The following is a 22,172-nucleotide window of genomic DNA, read 5'->3' as shown; positions in this document are numbered from 1 at the left end:
TCAGGACTCTTTTTGAGGTGGCATCCAGCTATTCAGCCATCCCAGCTGGCTGTTCCATATCACCCTGACCCAGAGGACATGTGGTTCAGCCTCCCTCTAGCTGCTCCCCTAGGAAGTTCTGTTTTATGAGCCTCTGGCCAGAGAGGGCTGAGCCAGAGTCTCTATCCACCCACTGCTTCAGCTTCTCTGAGCTAGAGACTTAAAGACTTAAAACTCCCATGTTGCCATGAATTCCTCTCTGAAGGATACAGTGAACCCATGATTCCAGTGAGAGACCATGTCTCAGAAATCAAGGTTAGCATCTGATTTGAGCTAATCTCTGACCTCCATACCACCCATCCACAAACACTCATACACATCTCCACATATCCCTGCATGCTCAGACACACACACACACACACACACACACACACACACACACACACACACGCACACGCACGCGCACGCGCACGCGCACGCGCGCGCATGCACACCACCATTCAGTATGTATTTCAAGATACAACCTCTGAATTTTCAAAAATGTGTCCTAAACCCCTCTTAGCACCTGAGTTTTGTAAGCAACCAATCATAGCCTAGGGTTTTTTACCTTTGGTGGCTGACCCCTGTGTTAGTGGTCCTCCAGGAAAGTTATGTTTGAGGATATCTCCATGTGAGGTGTAGACTGGTTGTGACAGCTCTTGTTCAAATTTCTTCTATCTGGCTTGTCTCAGCCTCTTTTCTGAGAAAGCACTGGCAATGACATAGGACATAGGAGTTATGTTGATGGGAAGGGTTTTGTATTTACTTCTGGTGGGAAGTAGATATTGAGGGGATTCCTATAGCTGTGTGTGCAGTGGATCCTCATTCCCCTGCACATGTGGAGGGACTGACACTAACAAGTACTAACCAAGCATATTGCTTTGTTTGAAATCTATAGAGACAGTAAGTCTCTAGAGTCTAAAGAGCCTGGGACTGAGCATCAGGAGGCATGGGCACAGGATTTCTTTTGGAGGTAATGGAACATGTTTCAAAGTCAGAGTGTGGTGGAAGCTGGTAAAGTGCTCATCTTATAAATGCAAGGACCTGAGTTACATCCTCAGAGTCTACTTGAAATCTGTGTGTGGTGGGACATGCTTCTAAGCCCAGCACTGGGGTGACAGAGATGGGAATGTATCTGGGAGATCCCTGGCAAGCCAGCCTACCCTTTGTGGCACATTTCATACCTAGGAGAGGCCCTGATTGTAAAGAATTGTAGATGGTGCCTAGGGAATGACACCCAAGATTGTCCTTCAGCTTCCACACTCATGTGCACTTAAGAATGCGCACGTGCACAGCTACACACACACATGCACACACATGCACACACATACACACACATACACATACACACACATATATACATACACACATACACATACATAGACACACATACACACACATACTTGAATGTGAATTGCACATATACGTACACACACTTGAATGTGAATGTGCATACACATACACACACTTGAACGTGAATGTGCACACACACATACACACACTTGAACGTGAATGTGCACACACACATACACACACACACACTTGAATGTGAATGTGCACACACACAGTGGTGATCACTGCAGAACTCGGCAGCTATACCAAGGACTATCAGATTGCACACTTTAATGGATGTGTTGTACGCTAGCCGAATGCATCTCACTAAAAGGATGTTTTAGTAAGAACTCCTGCCTCAGCGCTCTGGAAGGCTGAAGTGGTGACTCAGAGCTGGGAGAATCCTCGGGTGGCACAGGCAGTTCTGACAAGAGGCAAACACCCATCCCTGAAAGTCAGGAGACCATACAACCTGACACTCAGCATAAGTGACTCAGGGTGGTGCACGTGGACTTTCTGTGACCAAGGACCCTAAACTGTGGCCCGACTTAAACTTTCCCACACTGAAACAGCCAGCGACAGCCATGGCTTCTGCTTATTTCTCAAACACTCTTCTGTTGGGCAAGGCACTGAACCCTGGGGTTCATTCCACTTACAAGCTCTTCTGATCAATAAGGTAAGATTGTGCAGAGGAGGAAACTGAGGCTCAGAGATGAGAAGCAGGTCATTCATAGTCACAGCCTTAGGAGGAGCAGAGCTAGGAATGGTGCCAGCGTGTCTCACCAGTACCCCCTGGGCAACCACCTCCTAGCTCTCACCACCTTCCCACATTGGAGCCCAGGAGCTCCCACTTCATTTGTGGTGTGAACTGATGCTCCACAGAGGACCAGACCACTCTCATCGCAACCCTCATCTTGAGATGCAAATAAGGACCTTTAACTTCTAGGTTCCTTAGTTTGTTCTTCAGAGACATGGGGCCACCTCAGTCCCTGCCTTGCACACCTCTGTTGGCCTCGCTTACACTGTCCTCCAGCCAAACCTGATTTCCTAATGTGCCCAGACATGTGCTATGCACTATAAACATATACCCTCTAGAGAAGTCTCTCTCCTCTGCCTGGTAAGTTCTGCCTGCCTCGGAGGACCAGCTGGAGTTGTCCATAGGCAGTTCCTGCTCCTCTGCTCATGGGAGAGCCCAGCAGGCATGCCAGGTCAGAATGGGTTCACACTACTTCAGCAGGCACACCAGGTCAGAATGTGTTCACACTGCTTGTAGGAAGTTGGATTTGCCTGTGAAGGAGACTCCACCGAGGTGTTTATTTACGAAATATTTCCGCCTCTGACGCCATCTAGGCTTTGTTCAGGAGCTAGTCACTTCCCTTCCATTGATCAGCGACGAGCCCTTGCAGTAAAGTAAGAGAATGAACAAGTCACCAGGGTTAATGCTGGGTGCCTTTCGAGGTGACGAGGTGACGGCTGTGGATTGTGTGTGTTTGCTTTTGCTTGCAAAGGCCACACCCTGCAGAGCGACATACTGAAAGCCTGACCGGGCTGAACTTCAGGTCTGTCGGGAGCCAGGACTAGAGAGCAGCTTTAGAAACTGCAGCTTGCCTGACTCTGCACTTGGCATCTGTGAACACTGGCTTATGCTTCTGTCTCCCGGTGTGGATGCAGATGCTAGAGGTCCCTGGGGGAGGTGAGTTTGGATGTCTGTTCCCAGGGGAGGAGTGAGAGCTTTTTTTGAGGAAGGGTTCAAATGCCTATAGTGCAACTTACAAACACCCAAAAGGCCAAGAAAGCCTCACTCTGCTGTCTGTGGCAATGTGACCTTGGGACAGCAGTGCACAGGTAAATGTTTAACAGTGGGCCTTCCAGCAGGCCTAGAGGTGTCGATGCCTCTCTATCTTAGCAACCTTTAAGCTACCAAGTAAGGCCACTGGCTTACATAGCCAGCTGTCCTAGAGTCCTCACTGCTGAACAAATCGTACCCTCTGAAAGCTCAGTTTTCCTAGCTGTAGGATGGGGCTGTTGTAACTTTTTGCCACTTCTTACATGGTGTGAAATGTCGTACGGACATTAACCATCTCACAAGCTCGTCTGGAATGCTGTAGTTAGCTGGTTAATGACTCCAAATGTGTTCTAGAACATATGAAGAAGCAGTCAGAGCACCAGGACAGAAACAACCAGAGGCTCTGTGTACTTTTGACAAGTGGTTTGTTCTGTGCTAGGCCGCTGCAGTTGGCCTTGGATCTTGGCTTTGTTGTTTAACCTGCCTAAGGAGTTGGGTTTAGGAGTTGAGGGGTGGGAGCCATGGCAGAATCCTCAGCTTACATGCTCCACTCTGACCCCCCTCTTGACTCGCATTCCCACAGACGGCTCAAATGGCATCACAGAGCCTTCCCGTCTCACAACCAGGCTGGCTCCAGCTCTCTCCCAGCCCATTAAGATGTGGTGATCTGCCAGGAGGGTTTGATTTGATCCAGTTCTAAGAGGAATTTCTGGTGCAGGGACAGTGTGAGGTCTCCAGGTGGCCTTAAAAGTTCTATAAAATTCCAAGGGGGGGGGTTGTCCCATTTCAGACCTTCCTGTGTCTACAGGTTTCCTGATTGTCCTTTGTGACATTCAGTTGACACAAGCTTTGGTGCCCAGGCTGCTGCCCCAGGAAGCAGTGAGCTTCTCATAGGCTGTCCTGCCACCCTGGTCCTGCTGTTGACTGCTGTACGGTCTCGGGGAAGTTGAGGCACGTGACTAGGCGGGGAAGGGCTGGATCAGGTCCCTTAATGTCCAGAGCAGAGTCCATCTGATTGCTGGACCCTGGGACCTGTCCATTAGGACTGTACTGTGAGGTAAAATTCCAGAAGTCAGAGAGGACAAAGGCAAGCGTTGGCCTGGTTGGTGAGTCATGGCAGTCGCAGGTGTGTCCAGGAAGTCACTCTTGGAAGGGAGGGAAGACGAGGCACTGCTGATGTCATTCTCTCTGAGACCCACCTTCTTGTGCAGCAGGCAGGTGGAGCACAGAGAGCACCTGTGCAACATGAGTCACACGGGTCAACCGCCCGGCTGTACGGTGGTCATCCCAGAGCCTCCCTCCCAACCCCGAGGGGAGTCAGATTAACTGGATTTGAACCTAGGCTCTTTTCATCCCCAGGAACCCAACAGAGGGGTGAACAGGTTACCACAGACGGGCAAACGGAGAGCAGGGACACCTTCCTAATAGAAAGCCACAAGTGGCATAGGTAGACGGGAACAGAGCCCACCTGGGGGACTGTTTGTGCCAAGAACGAATCCTGATTACCAGAGGCCAATCCAAGAGAAGGCTCATGTGGACCATTAATGACAGGGTAACCTCGTGTGTAGCCTCTGGTAACTGCCACTTGCCACAGCAGGAAATGAGCCGCAGAGTAAACTGCACATTAAGCACCCCGTACATTTATTTAACGGCTTGCATTTCTCATTTCCTGTACCACTGTAGCGCAAAGAAAGGGAGTGGGAGGAGGGAGAGAGCACCACTCTAGGATGTGCTTAGAAGGCGGCAGAAGCCGGGAGAGGTGGGCAGTGAAGCAGTGGCTGCAACACCGACTCCTAAGGGGACAGGCATCCTATCTTTAAGCAGAATCTCTGTGTGTGTGTGCATGTATGCGTGCCCATGTATGTGTGTGTGCTCATATATGTGCCTGTGTGTACATGTCTGTGTGTGCACACATGTGTGCATATGTGTTCATGTGTGTGTTCTAATGGGAAAGAACCCAGGGGATGATGTTGGATGTCCCACTCTATCAAGGTCCCCCTTATTCCCTTGAGGCAGGATCTCTCATGCAGTCACTGTTTTTTCTAGACTGGCTGGCCAGAAAGCTTCAATGATCTCTGTTCCCTAAAGCACATGTAATACAGGTACATGCATGGCCATGCTAGGCTTTTAGTGTGGGTGCTAGCAATCCAAACTCAGGTCCTCATCCTTGTGCAGCTAAGATTCTTACCCAGTGAGCCATTCCCACAATTCCTAGAGCCAGCCTCACAATGCTAAGTCCCCTCGTATGGCTGCAATGCAGGCAGTCTGAACCTGAGAAAGACTCCGATCCTGCCTGTTCGAGGCAGGCAGCTCTTCCTCGCGGCCTCACCCTTGCTGACTCTTCTTTTTACATCGCTCCTTCCAACACTCTTGTAGTCCACGAGCTTTCCCCCACTTGCTTGCTTATCTGCTTACTAGTCGGCCTTCCTTTCCAGGGACGATGCAGGATGCAGCCGGGTGTTTGCCCCTTCTGAACAGGCTAATAGGAATCTAGCATGCCTGCCTACCACACTAGCTCTGTTTCCTCCTGTGCTGAATCACATTTTCCTGAGGAAATCCCAGCCTCTTGCAGTTTCCAAGTATGAGCCTTGGGGCAGACTGTTTTAGACGTGGGGCCTTGGGCAAGGTGTTTAGCTCTTCTTGTTTGGGTTTCCTGTAAACCCTGTATTCTGTAAAACAAGAGCAGGAGGCAGTACCTGACAGGGCATGTGTGGGGAAGGTCTGTCTGTGATTGGCACACCAGGACACCACAAGGTCTGGAACATAGTACATGTTCAGAAAATATCACCTGTAATTGTGTGTGTGTGTGTGTGTGTGTGTGTGTGTGTGTGTGTGTGTGTGCGCGTGTGTGCATTCCTGGGGGTGCATGTGCAGATATGTGCAGATGTGTGGAGGTCAAAGAGCATTCTCAGTTGTCATATGTTCCTCAGGAGATGCCCCACCTTCTTTTAGAGACAGGGTCTCTGATTTTTATCTGGAATTCACAGGGATCCTCCTGGCCCCAGTTCTCCCATGCTGGTTACAAGTGCAAGCCACCATCCTACATACATGCCACACACATATATGTACACATACAAATGAGATGGAGAAGCAACCAGATGGCTAGACTTGTACACCATCCGAGCTGTGAATCCAGCTGTAGCTGGGACTGCCGGCTGCTTCCCTCTGATGGACAGCAGTTAGAGCAAATGGCCGAGAGATTCAGCACACACACCAAGAGGTTACTGGAATCCTGTCTTACTACTCCTATGTATTCTTTAGGTTCTGTGGGCCACATGACTCCAGCTATACATACCTGCCCTTAAATCTGGCAGAGGTTTCCTCACAAAAGAATTTTCAGGGCTGTGAAGATTGCCTCTTGCCTCCTGAGTGCTGATTCACCACTAGCTGAACTAATGTGTCTCAAATTGCAGCTCCCAGGATCCCCAATAAAGCCTTCCCCCCTTTTTTGCAGTTTTTGAGCAGAATTGGTCAACAAAGATATAGGAAAGGAAACCTTTGACCCCTCCACGCCATCTCAGAGACTCAGACCTATGTCAGAACCTGAGGTGTCCTGGGATGGACCTTGTCATCAGGTTGGATTTGGAGAGGTGGGACGGACAAGAGCCATTTTAAATAGGTACACAAAGCCTGCAGAGACCATGGGGGAGATACTGCCAGGAGAACAGGAAGTGGCCCTCAGGCTCAGCTCAGGAGAGATCTGAGTGCTAATCCCACTACACAACATTCAAGTGTTTGCTCTGTGGAGTCGAGACTACCTGTGTCCAAACCCCTCAGCACACCAAGTACTCAGCTGGTGGAGTGCCATGTTAGAATGTCACTGATGTTCCTGATGCTGGCAGAGAACCTTGAACTTGTCACATTGTGACTGAAGAGCTAGTGGGGTTTTCTCTGCAGTAGTTTTGTTTTTGTTCTTTTAGACATAATTACTTAAAACAAAATAGAATGCAGGAATTGAGCTGTAATGCAGCAGCAGCCTCCACAGCTAACACCAGGCCTCCCTCATTATTGATATCTAAGTACAATCCGTTTGTTATAATAAGCCAGACAGTGTTTCTAACAGACTTAAGAAGGCCCATGTTTCTTAATGTTTTTAATTTTAATTTTTTAAAAATTTATAATTATATCATTTCCCCCTTCTTTCTCTTCTCTCTCTCTAATTCATGATCTCTTTCTCTTTGTTATTGTTGCTTATATATAAACATAAATACAGCCTCATTAGTCCATTTAGTGTTATTTATTCCAGGGCTGACCACTTGATATTAGATAAATCAGTTAGGGTGCTTTCACCTGGGGGAGACTATTGCCCCCCCCCGCACACAGCTCCCACCCCACAGGCTGAGGAAGACCATGCCATGGATGTTTCTCAATATTTCATATAATCCAGGGTACATGTAACACACCTGAGTCCTGACACAGGTCTGGGATCTCTCCTGCCCTGGAGTGTTTGATTTCTCATGTCTTAGCTTCATGTCTGTCTCTAAGAGGGGTTGGGGGCGCAGGGCAGGCTCCGTAATGGCCTAAGGACACCAGAGGTTGCTCATGGTCATACTTCCTCATCCCATGCCCATGCTGGAGCTTCAGTGTGGCTGGACCACTTTATTTGACTGTGGAAGTGAACCCACAGCTCCTCGGGCTTAGCTTGCAGTGAGCACCGTTGTCAGAGGGGCCGAAGCCTCTCCAAACCTGGCGGTATGCCCTGGAGAAATCTACATCTCGGGTACTGGTTCTTCTGTTTCATTATTATTCAGAAAGCGCGCAATTGTGCTTTGGGAGGTCCCTGCACTTCCCCTAGGATGAACAAGCCATGGAAGACTTTCAGGGCTACACACACACACACACACACACACACACACACACACAGATACATATACAAACACACATACACACACACAGACACGCACACAGACACACACACACACACACACACATACATACATACACACATACACACATACACACACAGATACATATACAAACACACACATACACACACACAGACACGCACACAGACACACACACAAATACACAAACACAAACATACACACACAGAGACACACATACACACACATACATACAGACACACACAGACACACACATAAAAACACACACAGACACACACACAGACACACATACACACACATACATACAGACACACACAGACACACACAGAAACTGAGCAAGTGATATTGAGAGAACCTTCCTCTTAGTGCCCATGTGAATTGATTCTTGGCATGGCTGTACAGTGTTCTCAGAGATCCCGATAGCATGCAACCAGGCCTGCTGGTCATGTCTGTAGCTTGAAACCACTCCTGCTCCCAATCAAAACCTTGAAAAGACCTTGATCTCTAGAAAACGGGACCAGAATCTGGTGGTTTGCGCTGTCTTCCTCAAACCCTTTCCAGCAAAATGAGATGGAGGTGGGCAGGCATTCTTCGCAGAACAATGTGCTATTATTCTATATGCCCACAGCACACACCCAGCTTTGGGCTCTAACATCCTTTCTACATTGGGTCTTAGCAGTCTCACATTAGCTGTCCAGGGAAGTTTTCCTGCTTGACAAACTTTTAAAAAATGTCATTGGTCGTTGTGTTGGTTGATTAAGTGTTGACACCTTAGTAAGTCACATGGATTCTAAGGCTCTTCATTGAACCAGGAAGTGGCTATCAGTGAGAACCAGTTGACATTCTATGGCCAAGGTAAACTGCAGAAGCACAAGCCCTGTGGTTGGCTGAAACCAGATGTTGCCTCCCTGCCTGCCTCCTGCCCCTGCACAGTGCAAGCTGTGCACCCTACTCTGAGACCAGGACAGCCAAATTAACTTTGACTTTTTGAAAACTGTGCCATGCCTCAGAGAGCATACGCGCTGGACCCAGTCCAGTCTCCGTTGACCAACAGGCAAGGCCGTGTGAGGAAGGATCCAGGCTTCCCAGAGCATTATTATTTTTAAATTGTCTGCTCAGAGTATGTGTAAGCATCCGAGACTCTCATAATGGGCCTCCAGTAGATTAGATGAATCCCCAAATTAAGATGGAAAATGTTCTCTGATGGTGGCAGTGAGGAACTGTCCCACTCAGCCTAAGTATACCAGTGCATGAGCAGTGCTCTGAGAGGGGAGCTGGGACATGAGATACAGTTAGGGGAGAAACCAAACAAATTGTAAAAAATGGTCTCCACCCGGAAGAAACCATTGATTTGCAGCGAGTTCTTGCTGGAATGTGCTAGGTCAGCAAAAAGATGCCACAATCGCCGATTGCGAATTACTAAGCAAAACAAGATTGTAACGACCCAGTGTGCAGTCCTTGAAAAGTTGAAGTGAAGGGCAGAGATAGCATGATCCGAACGAACATGTGTCCCCAGTGGACTGTGAAGTGGGCGTCCCCATGGACTGTTATGGCTGCTGCTGACCCACGCATCTGTGGGTCCAAGATTGTGGGGTGGGGTATGTGTGTCTAGCTCATGCCCATTGAATGGCCAAGTGTGCTTCTCCCCAGTCTCATGGATCGTTTACCAGTAAGGTTCATGGGGGTAGCTGGGTTGGGGGTGGCAGTGTTCATAAGTTCCCAGCTATCAGGAAGCACATCAGCTTTACTTAGAGCGATCCAAGGCTTGTATGGGGGACCGAGGGTAGGAACATCCAGGATGAGCAAAGGTCACGGGCTGAAGGCTTAAGGCACCAAAAGGCCCTTTGAGCAAGGGGAAACATTTCAGGAGTCTCAGACGCTAGCTGAACAGGTTTTATCTAACTGAGGCTACATGACATTCCTCAGATAGAGGCTTTGGGGAGGGGGTGGCTTAGAGAAGGAGAAGCCCCTGCTAATGAAAGGAGTCTCCTGTGTTGTGCCAAGCCCAGGAGCTGTCTAGTTACGGTGGGCTTTGATCTTAAGTAGCAGAGTTTTCCCACAGCCGAGTGTCTCATCTGCCGCTGCATGGTGGGGAAAGTCACACATCCTCATACTCCCTTCTCAACCAGATCATTTGCTCTTTCTTTCCAGTGGCCCATCCTCAGGACCCTCACCACCCATCGGAGAAGCCTGTCATTCACTGCCATAAATGCGGGGAGCCATGCAAGGGCGAAGTGCTTCGGGTCCAGACCAAGCATTTCCATATCAAGTGTTTCACCTGCAAAGGTACAGTACCTCCAGTGCCCACTCAGTGGTGTATAGCTGTCAGGACCCAGTCTCTGAACGCCACTCCAGTGCCCGCTCAGTGGTGTATAGCTGTCAGGACCCAGTCTCTGAACGCCACTCAGACCCTCGAGAAATGTCTGAATGCTTTAACAAGTCCTTAACCCATTCACCTGTAGTTTAGGAGTAGATTCAACTTTAGGGGGACAGCAGACCCTTTCAGGGCAAAGTCTTGGAGCATTCACTGAGGCCCTGATCCTGGGGGAAGGGGCTTTACAGAAATACATTGAAAACAGAGTCTTGAAATTCGTGTTTCCTAATTTTTTTTCCTCTATGAAAGAAGAGATTCCTAGTAAAATAACCTTGTTGTCCACTGTCTATGGAAGGACTTTTAACAAGAGGTGCACAGGGCTGGAGAGATGGCTCAGTGGTCAGGAGGTTTTTGTGCTTACATGTATGAATGTTTGTCTACATGTGTGTATATGAAGCATATTCATGATGTGTTCACTGAGGCCAAGAGTGGGTGTCATGTCACATGGTGGTTAGAGCCCTCCTGTGGGTGCTGCGAACTGGCCTGGGTCCTCTGCATATATATTTATATGTAAATATATTAATGTATGTAATATGTATATATAACATGTAATATTATATATATAACATGTATTATTATATATGTTGTGTGTAGTTTTACACTACTGCCTTCGCTCCAGGACTGTCTGTGCTACCAGCCCCCACCCGGCTTTCCTTGCATCTGAAGATAAAAGACACACACACAGTTTGATCCTTTACAACTTGCCTTCTTGGCACAAGTGTTGGGCACAGATATCTCCCACCTGGAAAAGCATGCCCTTACCAATGTATTATCTCTGCCTCTCCACCTGCCCTAGACTTAGTGGCTAGTCCCATCTAGCCCCTGCCAAATATCCATGGCCACCCACCTGTAGTTATAGCCACAGGCCACAGCTCCCCTCCCAGACCTCACATGATTGCTGCATTCTTCTTCCTCCAAAAGCATGGCGAAAACTCCCCTCTCTTTCCTTGCCTCTCCTTCTCCTGCCTTTTCCTCCTGGGACCTGGAGGTCCCACCTGTACCTTTCGCCTGGTAATTGGCCTCTGGCTTTCTTTACTGACAAATCAAGAGCCAATTGGGGATCAGGACCTTAGCATCAGAACCGATCCTTCATATATATAATATACACACACACATATATATGTATACACATAATGTACATATTATATTATAATGTACATACTTATATACATAATGTACAATGACATACAGGGATTATTTGATCCTTCTTTTAAAAAGATCCCTCTGGAATAAGTGTGGCTAGCTGCAGTGTTCAAACAGCCCACACTAGTCCTCAGGAATTATGGGTCATTCCCAGGGTACCAAGTGTACAGCTGCGTAGAGCTTGAGTCTTGACATGTCAGTAGGCAATGTGGTCTCAGGCAACTCATATATCTATCTGTGACTCAGGACCAACAAACATATGAGACTGTGTGCTATGATAGCACCTCAGATCTGAAGCTTGCATGGACCTTAAGCTAGTAACCATAGATACACAGTGCTGAATCTAGAGGAGCTGGACCCATACATAGGCTCCACACACGCATGTCAGGGGACTGGTTTCTGGTTCTACCTGATTTGGGTAACCTGGAGTTAGCATTTTTCTAATTCACCTTTTTGCTCATGAATTTCCAGACACCTGGCTCACAAAATAGATGAGACATGAAATAGATACAACATGTAAATGATGGCATCTGTCTGATCCCTCTAGTGAACTTGGAGAGATTCAGAGACACCCTGCCCTGTCCTCTGGTGTTTCTTGGTTTTCTTATTTTCTGGTTTAAATCCAGTGACTGAGTTAGCGTCTTTATGTTGGAGATGTGTACCTTGTTTCAGCCTGTAAATGCGATCCTGAAGCGCTGAATACTTTCCTAGGCCGACTCCTGTTTTAGAGCATATGCTGTCTTAGGAACTTGGCAATTTAACAAAAAGCTTCTAACGCAAAGAAAGTCATCTACTCCTGTCAGTTTCTGTCTTGTTGCAGGGAGTCTGCTGGTGTCTTGTCCCAGCCCTCAGGGTTAATCTTTTACTCCTGGAGGTGGTTGAAGCTCCCATAGGAGGGATCCTATGTAGGGAAACCTATAGGGATCCATGGCTTCCCAAAGACTCTAGAGATCAGTATTCGAAGCCATGTGTGCAATTCAAAATATTCTAATAGCTGTGCTAGTAAGGTGAAAAGGGGCAAGACCATTTAATTTTCATACTGTATTTCATTTAGCAGAATGTGTCAAAATACTATTTTAATTAGCATAACATTTGAGCTGTCTGGCTTTTTTTCCTCTCTAGCTCAACACACGTCAATTTGGACTTGACCTATTTTGAGTGCTCAAAGGCCACCTGTGGATGGCAGTCACCATCTTGGACAGGACAGTTCCACAGATCCCCTGAGGCTTGCATTCTTGCGCTCTCTTACTCCAAATTGTTAGAGTCCTGTAGGAAGGTTAAGAGTTGCTTCAGCCCAAGATGGTTTGCACTCTTCCTCTGTTTCCCTGGTACCACTGGCACCAGGCAGCTGTGGGTTTTGCTGTTGTATGTTTTTAGCAGATTTTACTATGTATCTGAAGAAACGGAGGGAGGTTACAATGTAAATGGCAGAGCAGGTGACAGCTGCCCTCCAGCCATCTCCAGTCTGGGAGCTTCTCATTGACCAGGGCCTGTCTTCTACCTCTTTATCCTTTCCTTTCTTCTACCTCTTTATCCTTTCCTTTCTTCTCTTCCTTTCTTTTTCTTAAAATTTAAAAAATTATTTTATGCATGTGGGTGTTTTGCCTATGTGTATGTCTGTGTACCACATGCATGCAGTGCCCACAGAGGCCAGGAGAGGGCTCTGGGTCCCTGGAACTGGAGTTACAGACTGTTGTGAGCCACCATGAGGGTACTGGGTTTTGAACCCAGGTCCTCTGGAAGAGAAACCAGTGCCTTACCCACTAAGCCACCTCTCCTTCTCACCTCCTTTCTGTTTTCAATTAAAAGACTGCATTTTAAAAGAGCAATTTTAGATTTATAGAAGCAAACATACAAATATCCTATACAAGCAGGGCCATTTTTCTATTGGCTGCCATTTGGAAAGGTCTTGACACTCCACAGATGCCCCTCCGACCTGGCAGACCAGGATGAGGGTCTGTAAGTGGCCACAGGGCCCAGCTCAGGACAGCTTTTGTCCTCCTCACCTACCTGCCCTTACTGCAGCTAAGTCTTTACACACAGCATATGTCCCATTACAGCTGGAGTCTCGTGCTGTTGAGACAGCTCGTGAGCCAGTGTACTGGGATGGAAGATTTGAGGCCAGAGCACATGCCAAAGACGCTTTTGTCAAAAGCCAGTCTGACTGTGAATACCTGCCATACCCTCATCTTCTGATGCCCTGTTGTTGTCTTGCACACATACACACATGCCCACTTGCACACACTAGATCTGCAGAGCTTTATTTCTTGAGTGTGGCCAAGAATGTTTTCTGTGATTAGAAAGGATGAAGATTCCTATGGCAGAGAAAAGAAAAGATGAATGGTTTTTGCTTAAAACAATGGCCTTGAGAGAAGAGAGACATCTTGCATCCTCTGGACATCTTGCATGAGAGCCAAGCAAGTCACAGTATGAGAGAGGGCTGTTGTGGGGTCAGAGAGAGGAGCTAACATTTTAATCTAAGTCCAAAGAGTCACTGGAAGTAGATCTGGCCCAGAGGTTGGTTCTCTTAGTCTTCAGAGAGAAGAGCTGACATTTTAATCTAAGTCCAAAGAGTCACTGGAAGCAGATTTGACCCAGAGGTTGGTTCTCTTAGTCTTCAGGGTTGCGTACCAGATCTGGTTTTTGTTTTGTTTTGACTTTTTGTTTTTGTTTTCTAAATGCTTTAGAACTTTCTGGTATATAAAAAAAAAATGGATATAGGGTATTTCCCTAAAAATATGCAAGAAAAACAAAAACTCATTATGACAACTAATATATCAAAGTATTAAACAAAAATATCTACTATATGATGGAAGTGAATTAAAACTCATATGTAAAAGATAGAAGTGCTCATACTGAGACGTCTGTCTCTTCTTAGAAGTCATTCCTTCCAGAGACAAGTTGCACAAATGCCAGCAAGCTCATACCCAAGTGGAGGTGGACGTCCTGAAGGAGTTTTGAGGTTTCTGGTTCTCCTGTAGGCGTTGGAAACAACCTGCAGGAGCAATGAAGGGGAAATGGAAACAATGTAGCACTCTAACACTAGCACACAATAGAACGTGGAGGGGTCATTGAAACTACCACACCACAGAATGAACCAAAACAGCTGCTTTCTGTTGCAGAGTGATTGTTGATGGGTAACAGAAAAAAAGAGAAACGGCTAGGGTGACCAGAGCTCTCTCTCCTCTACCCCAGCTCCTCCTATTGGTTTTGGTTGGTTGGTTGGTTTGGTTTTGGGTTTGGGTTTGGGTTTGGGTTTGGGTTTGGGTTTGGGTTTGGGTTTTTTGTTTTTGTTTTTTGTTTTTGTTTTTTGAGCTAACCTTGTTTCTGGTAGATCATAAGCCCTTGGAAGGCCCCTTTCCTTCCTATTGCTTACTGCTGACTACCCAGGTCAATGCCAACTTAACAATACAATGTACAAATGAAGAGGTCAGGCACTGTGCAGTTACTGGGTCACTAGTAAATGCTGTGAGGGAAATAGCCTGTCAACAGCGTTTATCACACACCTAGTACCATGAGCGCCCTCTGATGAGTCCAGGCAGTGACTAACAAGAAGAAGGCATCTGTCAGAGCCACCACCTGCCTGGCAGAGGTAGCTGACAGGAGCTTAGGGGGCACATATTGGGATGTCCTTGTTACTGCTAAGATCTTGGGCCAGTTTGTGACTCAGGGGAAAACTGGTAAAATTCAGAAACATGGAAGCAGTTCTTTGTAACCCCAACCCCTGCCCAGAGCTCAGCCCAGGGTTTTTACTTGGAAGAATCCTAGGCATTCAGACACAAATGAGAAGGCAAGAGGAGACCAGGCATAGGGACAACAAAGACATACGAATGAGCTCCCTACCACAGGCAACAAGCCGAATTCATGCTATTTTTTTCTCCTAGGAAATTGTAGGCCTGAGTATTTGAAATTTTACATTTTGTAGCTTGTAACTCTGTGATCTTATCAAATAAATGTAATGCAAATCTTTTAAAATATTCAGTTTTAAGTTCCAAACTGCAATAAGATAAGTGTTCATACTTTCCCTTTAATATACTCCATAATATTTGTAATATGGATGAATGAGTGTTTATAGTTAAATGATATACTAATTATAGCCATTATTTCTAAATTATTACATCTAAAAGACTAAGTCTTGATTGCAGTAAATGTTTGGGAGTGGGGGAAGGAAGCTGTTGTTTAGTTGTTTTTTATGTTTCCCAGCATGACATTTTTACACAGTAAGAAAATTACTATCCTTATTTTCTAGTCCGTCTAACATCATGAAACCAAAGTTCTTTACAACAAAGAAATAACATTTTAAGTCCATGGGAGTGGTATCACCATTCAAATTTAATTATACCACTGATTATTTCTTTTTAATATTCTCAATATTTTTCCTCAGATTGTTTCTATGTAGGAAGGTGACCCTGGCATTTGATTTATGGCCCTGCAATACACTTGTCTTTTCACATAATTGTACTTATTAATAAGAGCCAATTTCCAAAGACATTGTGGGCCTGGGGTTGTAGCTCAGTTAGTAGGGTTCTCATTCAGCTTTTACAAAGCCCTGGGTTCAGTCCCAAATGCTACATCATGCATCATGGTGCCACTTGGCTAGTAATCCCAGGATTACACACAGGAAGTAGAGGCAGGGGGATTACAAGTTCAAGGTCATCCTCAGCCATATAATGAATTTAAAGCTAGCCTGGACTACAAGAGGCCCTTTCTCCAAAAATTAAGACATTAAGTAAATATCAGTAGTAAGTGAATGGCCAAAAAAAAAAAAAAAAAAAAAAAAGTTGTACGGGGGTGACCCTGGGCAAGTTTGGAGAGATGGAGAGATGGATCCCGGTGTCACCGTGGGACTCCTCTCTGAAATGATGAGGCAGCTGTGGGGTTTAGTAATCTACCCATCACCTTTTACCTATGACAGTATAAATGTCGTCAAGCATTCTTCATGCAGATTTCCCTGAGAGCTAGTGTAGATTTGGGAGTCGTTTGATAGTATCATGCAGGAGCCAACTGTACCTTGGGCATTTCCCTCCTCTTAGTTTATTCAGAGTAAGTATTTTAGACTTACTTTTTCTTTTTTATTATTATGTATGTTTGTATGAGCCTATGCCACATGTGTGCATTACCCATGAAGGCCAGAAGAGGGCATCAGATATCCTGGAGCTGGAGTTAACAAGTGATTGTGAGTGCTGGGAACCAAACTTTTGGAAGAACAACAAGCGCCCTTGTCCACTGAGCCAAGTCTGCAGCCCAAAGCAAGGGCCCGATGTCTAGTGAAGTGTCGCATGCCAAATGTGAAAAAGACAACAAAAATCAGATACATTGATAAGATCTCCCAAGATCTTAAACTTTTTGCCTAAGTACAAGCAGGACTTGGTGTCTTGGGTTTTCTCTTGCTGAGACCAAACACTACGGCCAAATTATAAGTTGGGAAGGAAGGGTTATTTGGGTCACACTTCATTTCGTTGTCCATCACTGAAGGAAGTCAAGGCAGGACCCTGGAGGCAGGAGCTGACAGAGAGGCCATGGAGGGGTGCTGCTTACTGGCTTGCTCCTCGTGGCTTGCTCAGCCTGCTTTCTTATAGAACCCAGGACCAGCAGCCCAGGGATGGCACCATTTTCAATTGGCTGGGCTCTCTCCCATCAGTCACTAATTAAGAAAATGCCTTTCATCAGGCAGTGGTGGTGCACGCCTTTAATCCCAGCACTTGGGAGGCAGAGGCAGGTGGATTTCTAAATTCAAAGCCAGCCTGGTCTACAGAGTGAGTTCCAGGACAGCTAGGACTACACAGAGAAACCCTGTCTCAAGAAGAAGGAGAAGGAGAAGGAGAAGGAGAAGAAGAAGAAAAAGAAGAGGAGGAGGAGGACGAGGACGAGGACAAGGAGGACAAGGAGGAGGAGGAGGAGGAAGAAGAAGAGGAGGAAGAGGAGGAAGAGGAGGAGGAAGAAGAGGAAGAGGAAAAGAAGAAGAAAGAAGAAGAAGAAGAAGAAGAAGAAGAAGAAGAAGAAGAAGAAGAAGAGAAGGAGGAGGAGGAGGAGGAAGGGGAGGAAGAGGAGGAGGAAGAAGAAGAGGAAGAGGAAGAAGAAGAAGAAGAAAGAAAAAGGAAGGAAGGAAGGAGAAGAAGAAGAAGAAGAAGAAGAAGAAGAAGAAGAAGAAGAAGAAGAAGAAGAAGAAGAAGAAGAAAATGCCTTTCTTATGGGAACATTTCCTTTCTTTCTTTTTCTTTTTTTTCTCCCCAAGACAGGGTTTCTCTGTGTAGTCCTAGCTGTCCTGGAACTCACTATGTAGACCAGGCTGGCCTCAGAAATCCACTTGCCTTTGCCTCCCAAGTGCTGAGATTAAAGGCATGTGCCACCACCGTCCGGCTGGGAACATTTTCTTAATTAAGACTCCCTCTTCTCAGATCTAGAATTTAGGTTTGAGATGGTTTGCCAAGGGGAAGACATGAACATGCTTGATCAGGATATCCAAATGTGGCTGTGAATTCTCAACACATGGAGAGCAGCAAGGATGCAGAACTCCCTCCTGTCCGACCACCTGGATGGCCCAGTGCCGTTACGGGGGTGCTGGCTTCAAGGAGCTCTCAGACGGGAAAAGCAGGCCGATCTGGGGTTGTACAGGCACTGTTTGCTGAACAACATATAGACCACACCATGGTCCTGTGAGACTGTAAGGACAATTGAGTCTCTGCCGTTTGGGGAAGAAAGATAAGCCTACTTGAAGCTTAGGGAAAATGTGACTTCCTCCTTGCTAGGAAGAATCCAGTTTATCTGAGGTGAATAGCAAAGAGCCGGCCACAGCTATGGCTCCTGAGTCCCGCTGTAAAGCTTTGCAGACCACAGCTGCTGCCAAGAGCTTATGTCACTCACACCTCCACGCACTCAGCATGTGCTCCCTTATAGTGGTTTGACCCTCTGTAGCAGTTTGGTAGAAAATGGTGCTGATAAATCCAGCTAGGGTTTCCTGGGAACATTGTTGTGGTTCCAAGTCAAGATGGCTGCAGCCCCGTGATTCTGAATCAGTTATTCATCTATACCATAAAATGCTGGAATCGAGTGATTAGCGATGATGAAAACAGGACCTGTTCTAGCAGTGTTCATGAATGCCGATCATAAACAGTGACATTTATTTATTCAACAAATACCTGAGTGCTCAGAGGCTCAAAGATAAATCCTACATGATTAAGTTATACATATAAATTAAGACTGGGCCGTGCCTTCGTAGGGGTGTTAACCAGAAATTCAAATGATCATGCAGATAAAAGTTGACCACAGTGATGGGTAAAATCAAGGGTCAATTGGAGGGTTAGGGGATACACAGGCTCCCAGCACTAAGGCTGTCGAGAGTGTCTTCTTATGAAAACATCTGGACAAAAGCAACTTGGAGGAGAAAGGGTTTGTTTCAGCTCAAAACTTAAGGCATCCGGTCATATCAGGTTCACAATCGGGAAACAGAGTGGAATGGATACATCTTATGTCAACCTGGTCCTGAGGCTGTGGGAGCAAGAGGTGAAAGCTTATGGCTTAGAAGTGAAGCCTTTGATAAAGCTACAGAGGGTGGAATTGTGATAGGGTAAACTTGATCTGGAACCACAGGGAAACGGCCTCTGGGGGATTGCCTTGATTGCATTTCCTGAGACCAGAAGGGCTCGCCCAGGGTGGATGGCACTGTCTCCTGGGTCTCTGACTGTGTACAGTGGGAAAGAACTGAAGAGCAGATTGATTCATCCTTCCTTCTCTGGAAAAGAGACAGAGGCCAAGGCTTGGTGTGTGTGTGGCACAGGGAGGGACAGGTGGTAAAGAAGCCCCCCCCCCCAAACTGCCACCCCCAGGGGAAAAGTTTGAGCTGCTATAAAAAAGAGAAACCCATGCCGAGCAGTGGTGGTACATGCCTTTACATCTCAGCACTTAGGAAGCAGAGACAGGTGGATTTCTGAGTTCAAGGCCAGCCTGGTCTACAGAGTGAGTTCCAGGACAGCCAGGGCTACACAGAGAAACCCTGTCTTGAAAAACCAAAAGGGGGAGGGGAGGAACCAGCCTAGGGTTTGTTTTTCCAGAGAGCAGATTTACTGTTTTGTTTTTAACCAGAAATCTCTTCATTTTTGCATAAGTAAGCCTGAGAATGTTGACACCCGACACCTTCACATCCTGGCCATTGTGAAACACTTTGGAAGTATCTCTCGGTAACCAGGCCACAGTTCTGGGCTCTAGAGGGTTAAAGGGCACTACAGTAGCCAGTCTTCTTCTTACCACCAAGTACTTGACCAGAAGAGCTCAGGGCCTCATGGCCAGGGAAGGTAAGAGGGGACAGCTGTGGAGTAGCCATAGAGACCAGAGAGGAAGCGGGCCCAGACAACCCAGGCTCCTAGAATCTCACTTCTTCAGCAAGAAGGCTCTACCTCCTGAAGATCCCACCGTCTTAGAAAACACCTGCAGCAGCTGGCAGGCAAGGGTTCAAATCCAGACCACATTCAACCACAAGAGTTGTATATGGTACAGAAAGCCCAGGAAAACTGGGGATCAGGTGGGAAGCAAGATGATAATGATGGGAATTGGGGCAGGAGCAGGTGAGTGAGAGGCACGTTCTCTCAGTCAATCCAGAGCTTAGGGGTCCATGGATGTGGCTAAGGAGGGGACAAGAGATGCCCATAAGGCATGCATGTTCCAGCAAACTCAGTAACCCTGCAGCAGCAGAAAGAGGAAGTGTTCTCAGAGTGGGCTGGATGCAGCTGCCTTGTTAAAGACAGGTGGGGCCTGCGCTTCGTAAAGTCAGCCATTTCGGCACAGAGTTTCTAATAGAAATTAGCTTCACAGAGGAGTGAAGGAAGCCATAATGTTCTTCTTGTCATTTAAAAATGTCTTAGGGCCTGTAAGATGACCCAATGTGTAAGGGCACCTGCCATGAGGCATGGGAACCTGAGTTAGATTCTCAGGACTCTCAGAATAGATGGAGAGAACCAACTCCTCAAAGATGTGCTCTGATCACCACACAAGTACTGTGACATTATACAGACACACAAATACACATACACACGGATGCACACATGGACACACACACAGACATACACTCAGGCACACACATGGGCACACACACAGAGACACACACACAGAAACATACACACAGATATACACATGAACACACACTTAGACACACAGACACACATATACACATACAGACACACACAGAGACACACACAGATACACACATACACAGAGACACACACACAGACACATATATACACACATGTACACACAGACACACACATGAACACACACACAACACACAGACACACATCTACACACACAGACACACACAACACACAGACCCACACATGAACATACATACAGACACACACACATAAACACATATACACAGACACACATATACATATACAGATATACACACACAGAGACATACACACACAGAGACATACATACAGACACACACATAGACACATACACAGAGACACACACAGAGACACACATACACAGACATACACAGAGACACAAGACACTCACATATACACACATACACATACACAGACACACACAACACACACATACACACACACACATGAACATACATACACTAAAAAATTTTAAAAAGATGGCACTTTTAAGTAGCCTTATTTTTTCCTAAGGAATAGAGTTAGTTTTCTATGTTATTTTTAGTTATGTCGTTTGAGATTTCTGAACACCGATTGTCTGTGGAAGATGTCAGATCGTATGAGTGCTTCTCATGGGGTAGTATTGGCAGACATCCTCCTGTAGAAGCGCATTTCAGTAGGCAGTTGCCACTTGACTATGTGTTCGAGGGTGTGAAAAGTGCTATTTTTGATAGCTTTAAAATAACCTTCTGCTTCTTTTCTTTACAATGTCCAATCTATCAGAAGAGTCTATCTCATCAAAAATTCCTTCTGAGAAGCTGGAGAGACGGCTCAGTAAATAAGAATGCTTGCTGCATCAACGTGAGGGCCTGAGTTCAGATCCTACCACCCACAGAAAACACTAGACGTGCTGTAGTTATGGCTGTGCCAACTAATGTTTTGTCAGCTTGACACCAGCCAGGGTCATTTGGGAAGAAAGATTGAGAACGCACCTCCCTAGAACTGTCCTATAAGCACGTCTGCATGTCTTGACTGATGATGGGTGTGAGAGGACCCAGTCACTGTGGAGGCCCCACTGTGTGGGGCTAGAGCATCCTGGGGGTGGGCAGAGTCAGTGGAGTGCAGGGAGGACTGGTTGGTGCTGGGGAAGGGCCAGAGCATCAAGTGCCAAGCAGAGCTGGGATGTCACTCTTAACTCACTCTGACCCGCTACATTTGGAAGAGCTCAGAGGAAGATCGGATAGACTGAGAACCGCTTCTCCTTGCTGATACAGATCTCACGATCTGTGCCTGTAGGGTCGGTTCTCCGACACATGTGGAACTTTCTCTGAGCCTTCCTCTTGGTGCATGGGATTTTAGAGGAGGCGGAGATGCATGTGGCAGCTCAGTCTCGGGGCCAGGAAAGGGGAAGGGACAGGAGAGAGAAACCTAATGACATCTACCTGCTGCCCCAAATCCAAAAGTGTGAGATTTAAATCCTCGTCATAAGCAAGGCTGGTCATTTTAAGCATAGACAGCTTCCCCTCTCCCCATCATTCCTCCCATTACCCCTCCCCCTTCCCCTTCCCCTCCCA

General features: G+C 46.7%; 1 protein-coding gene across 11 annotated transcripts in view; it reads left to right on the top strand.

Moving 5' to 3' along the window:
- Positions 1–22,172, top strand: part of Ablim1 (actin binding LIM protein 1) — a 295,395-nt gene that overhangs the window by 146,390 nt on the left and 126,833 nt on the right. For all 11 annotated transcript variants that reach the window (XM_031390813.1, XM_031390824.1, XM_031390818.1 and 8 more), the window contains exon 2: positions 10,132–10,266. In XM_031390813.1, coding sequence (XP_031246673.1) covers positions 10,132–10,266 — 135 coding nt within the window. The remainder of the gene's footprint in view (positions 1–10,131; positions 10,267–22,172) is intronic.

The sequence above is a fragment of the Mastomys coucha genome, unplaced genomic scaffold, assembly GCF_008632895.1.
Source record: "Mastomys coucha isolate ucsf_1 unplaced genomic scaffold, UCSF_Mcou_1 pScaffold21, whole genome shotgun sequence".
NCBI lineage: Eukaryota > Metazoa > Chordata > Mammalia > Rodentia > Muridae > Mastomys > Mastomys coucha.
This window is presented reverse-complemented; position numbering and strand designations above follow the sequence as displayed.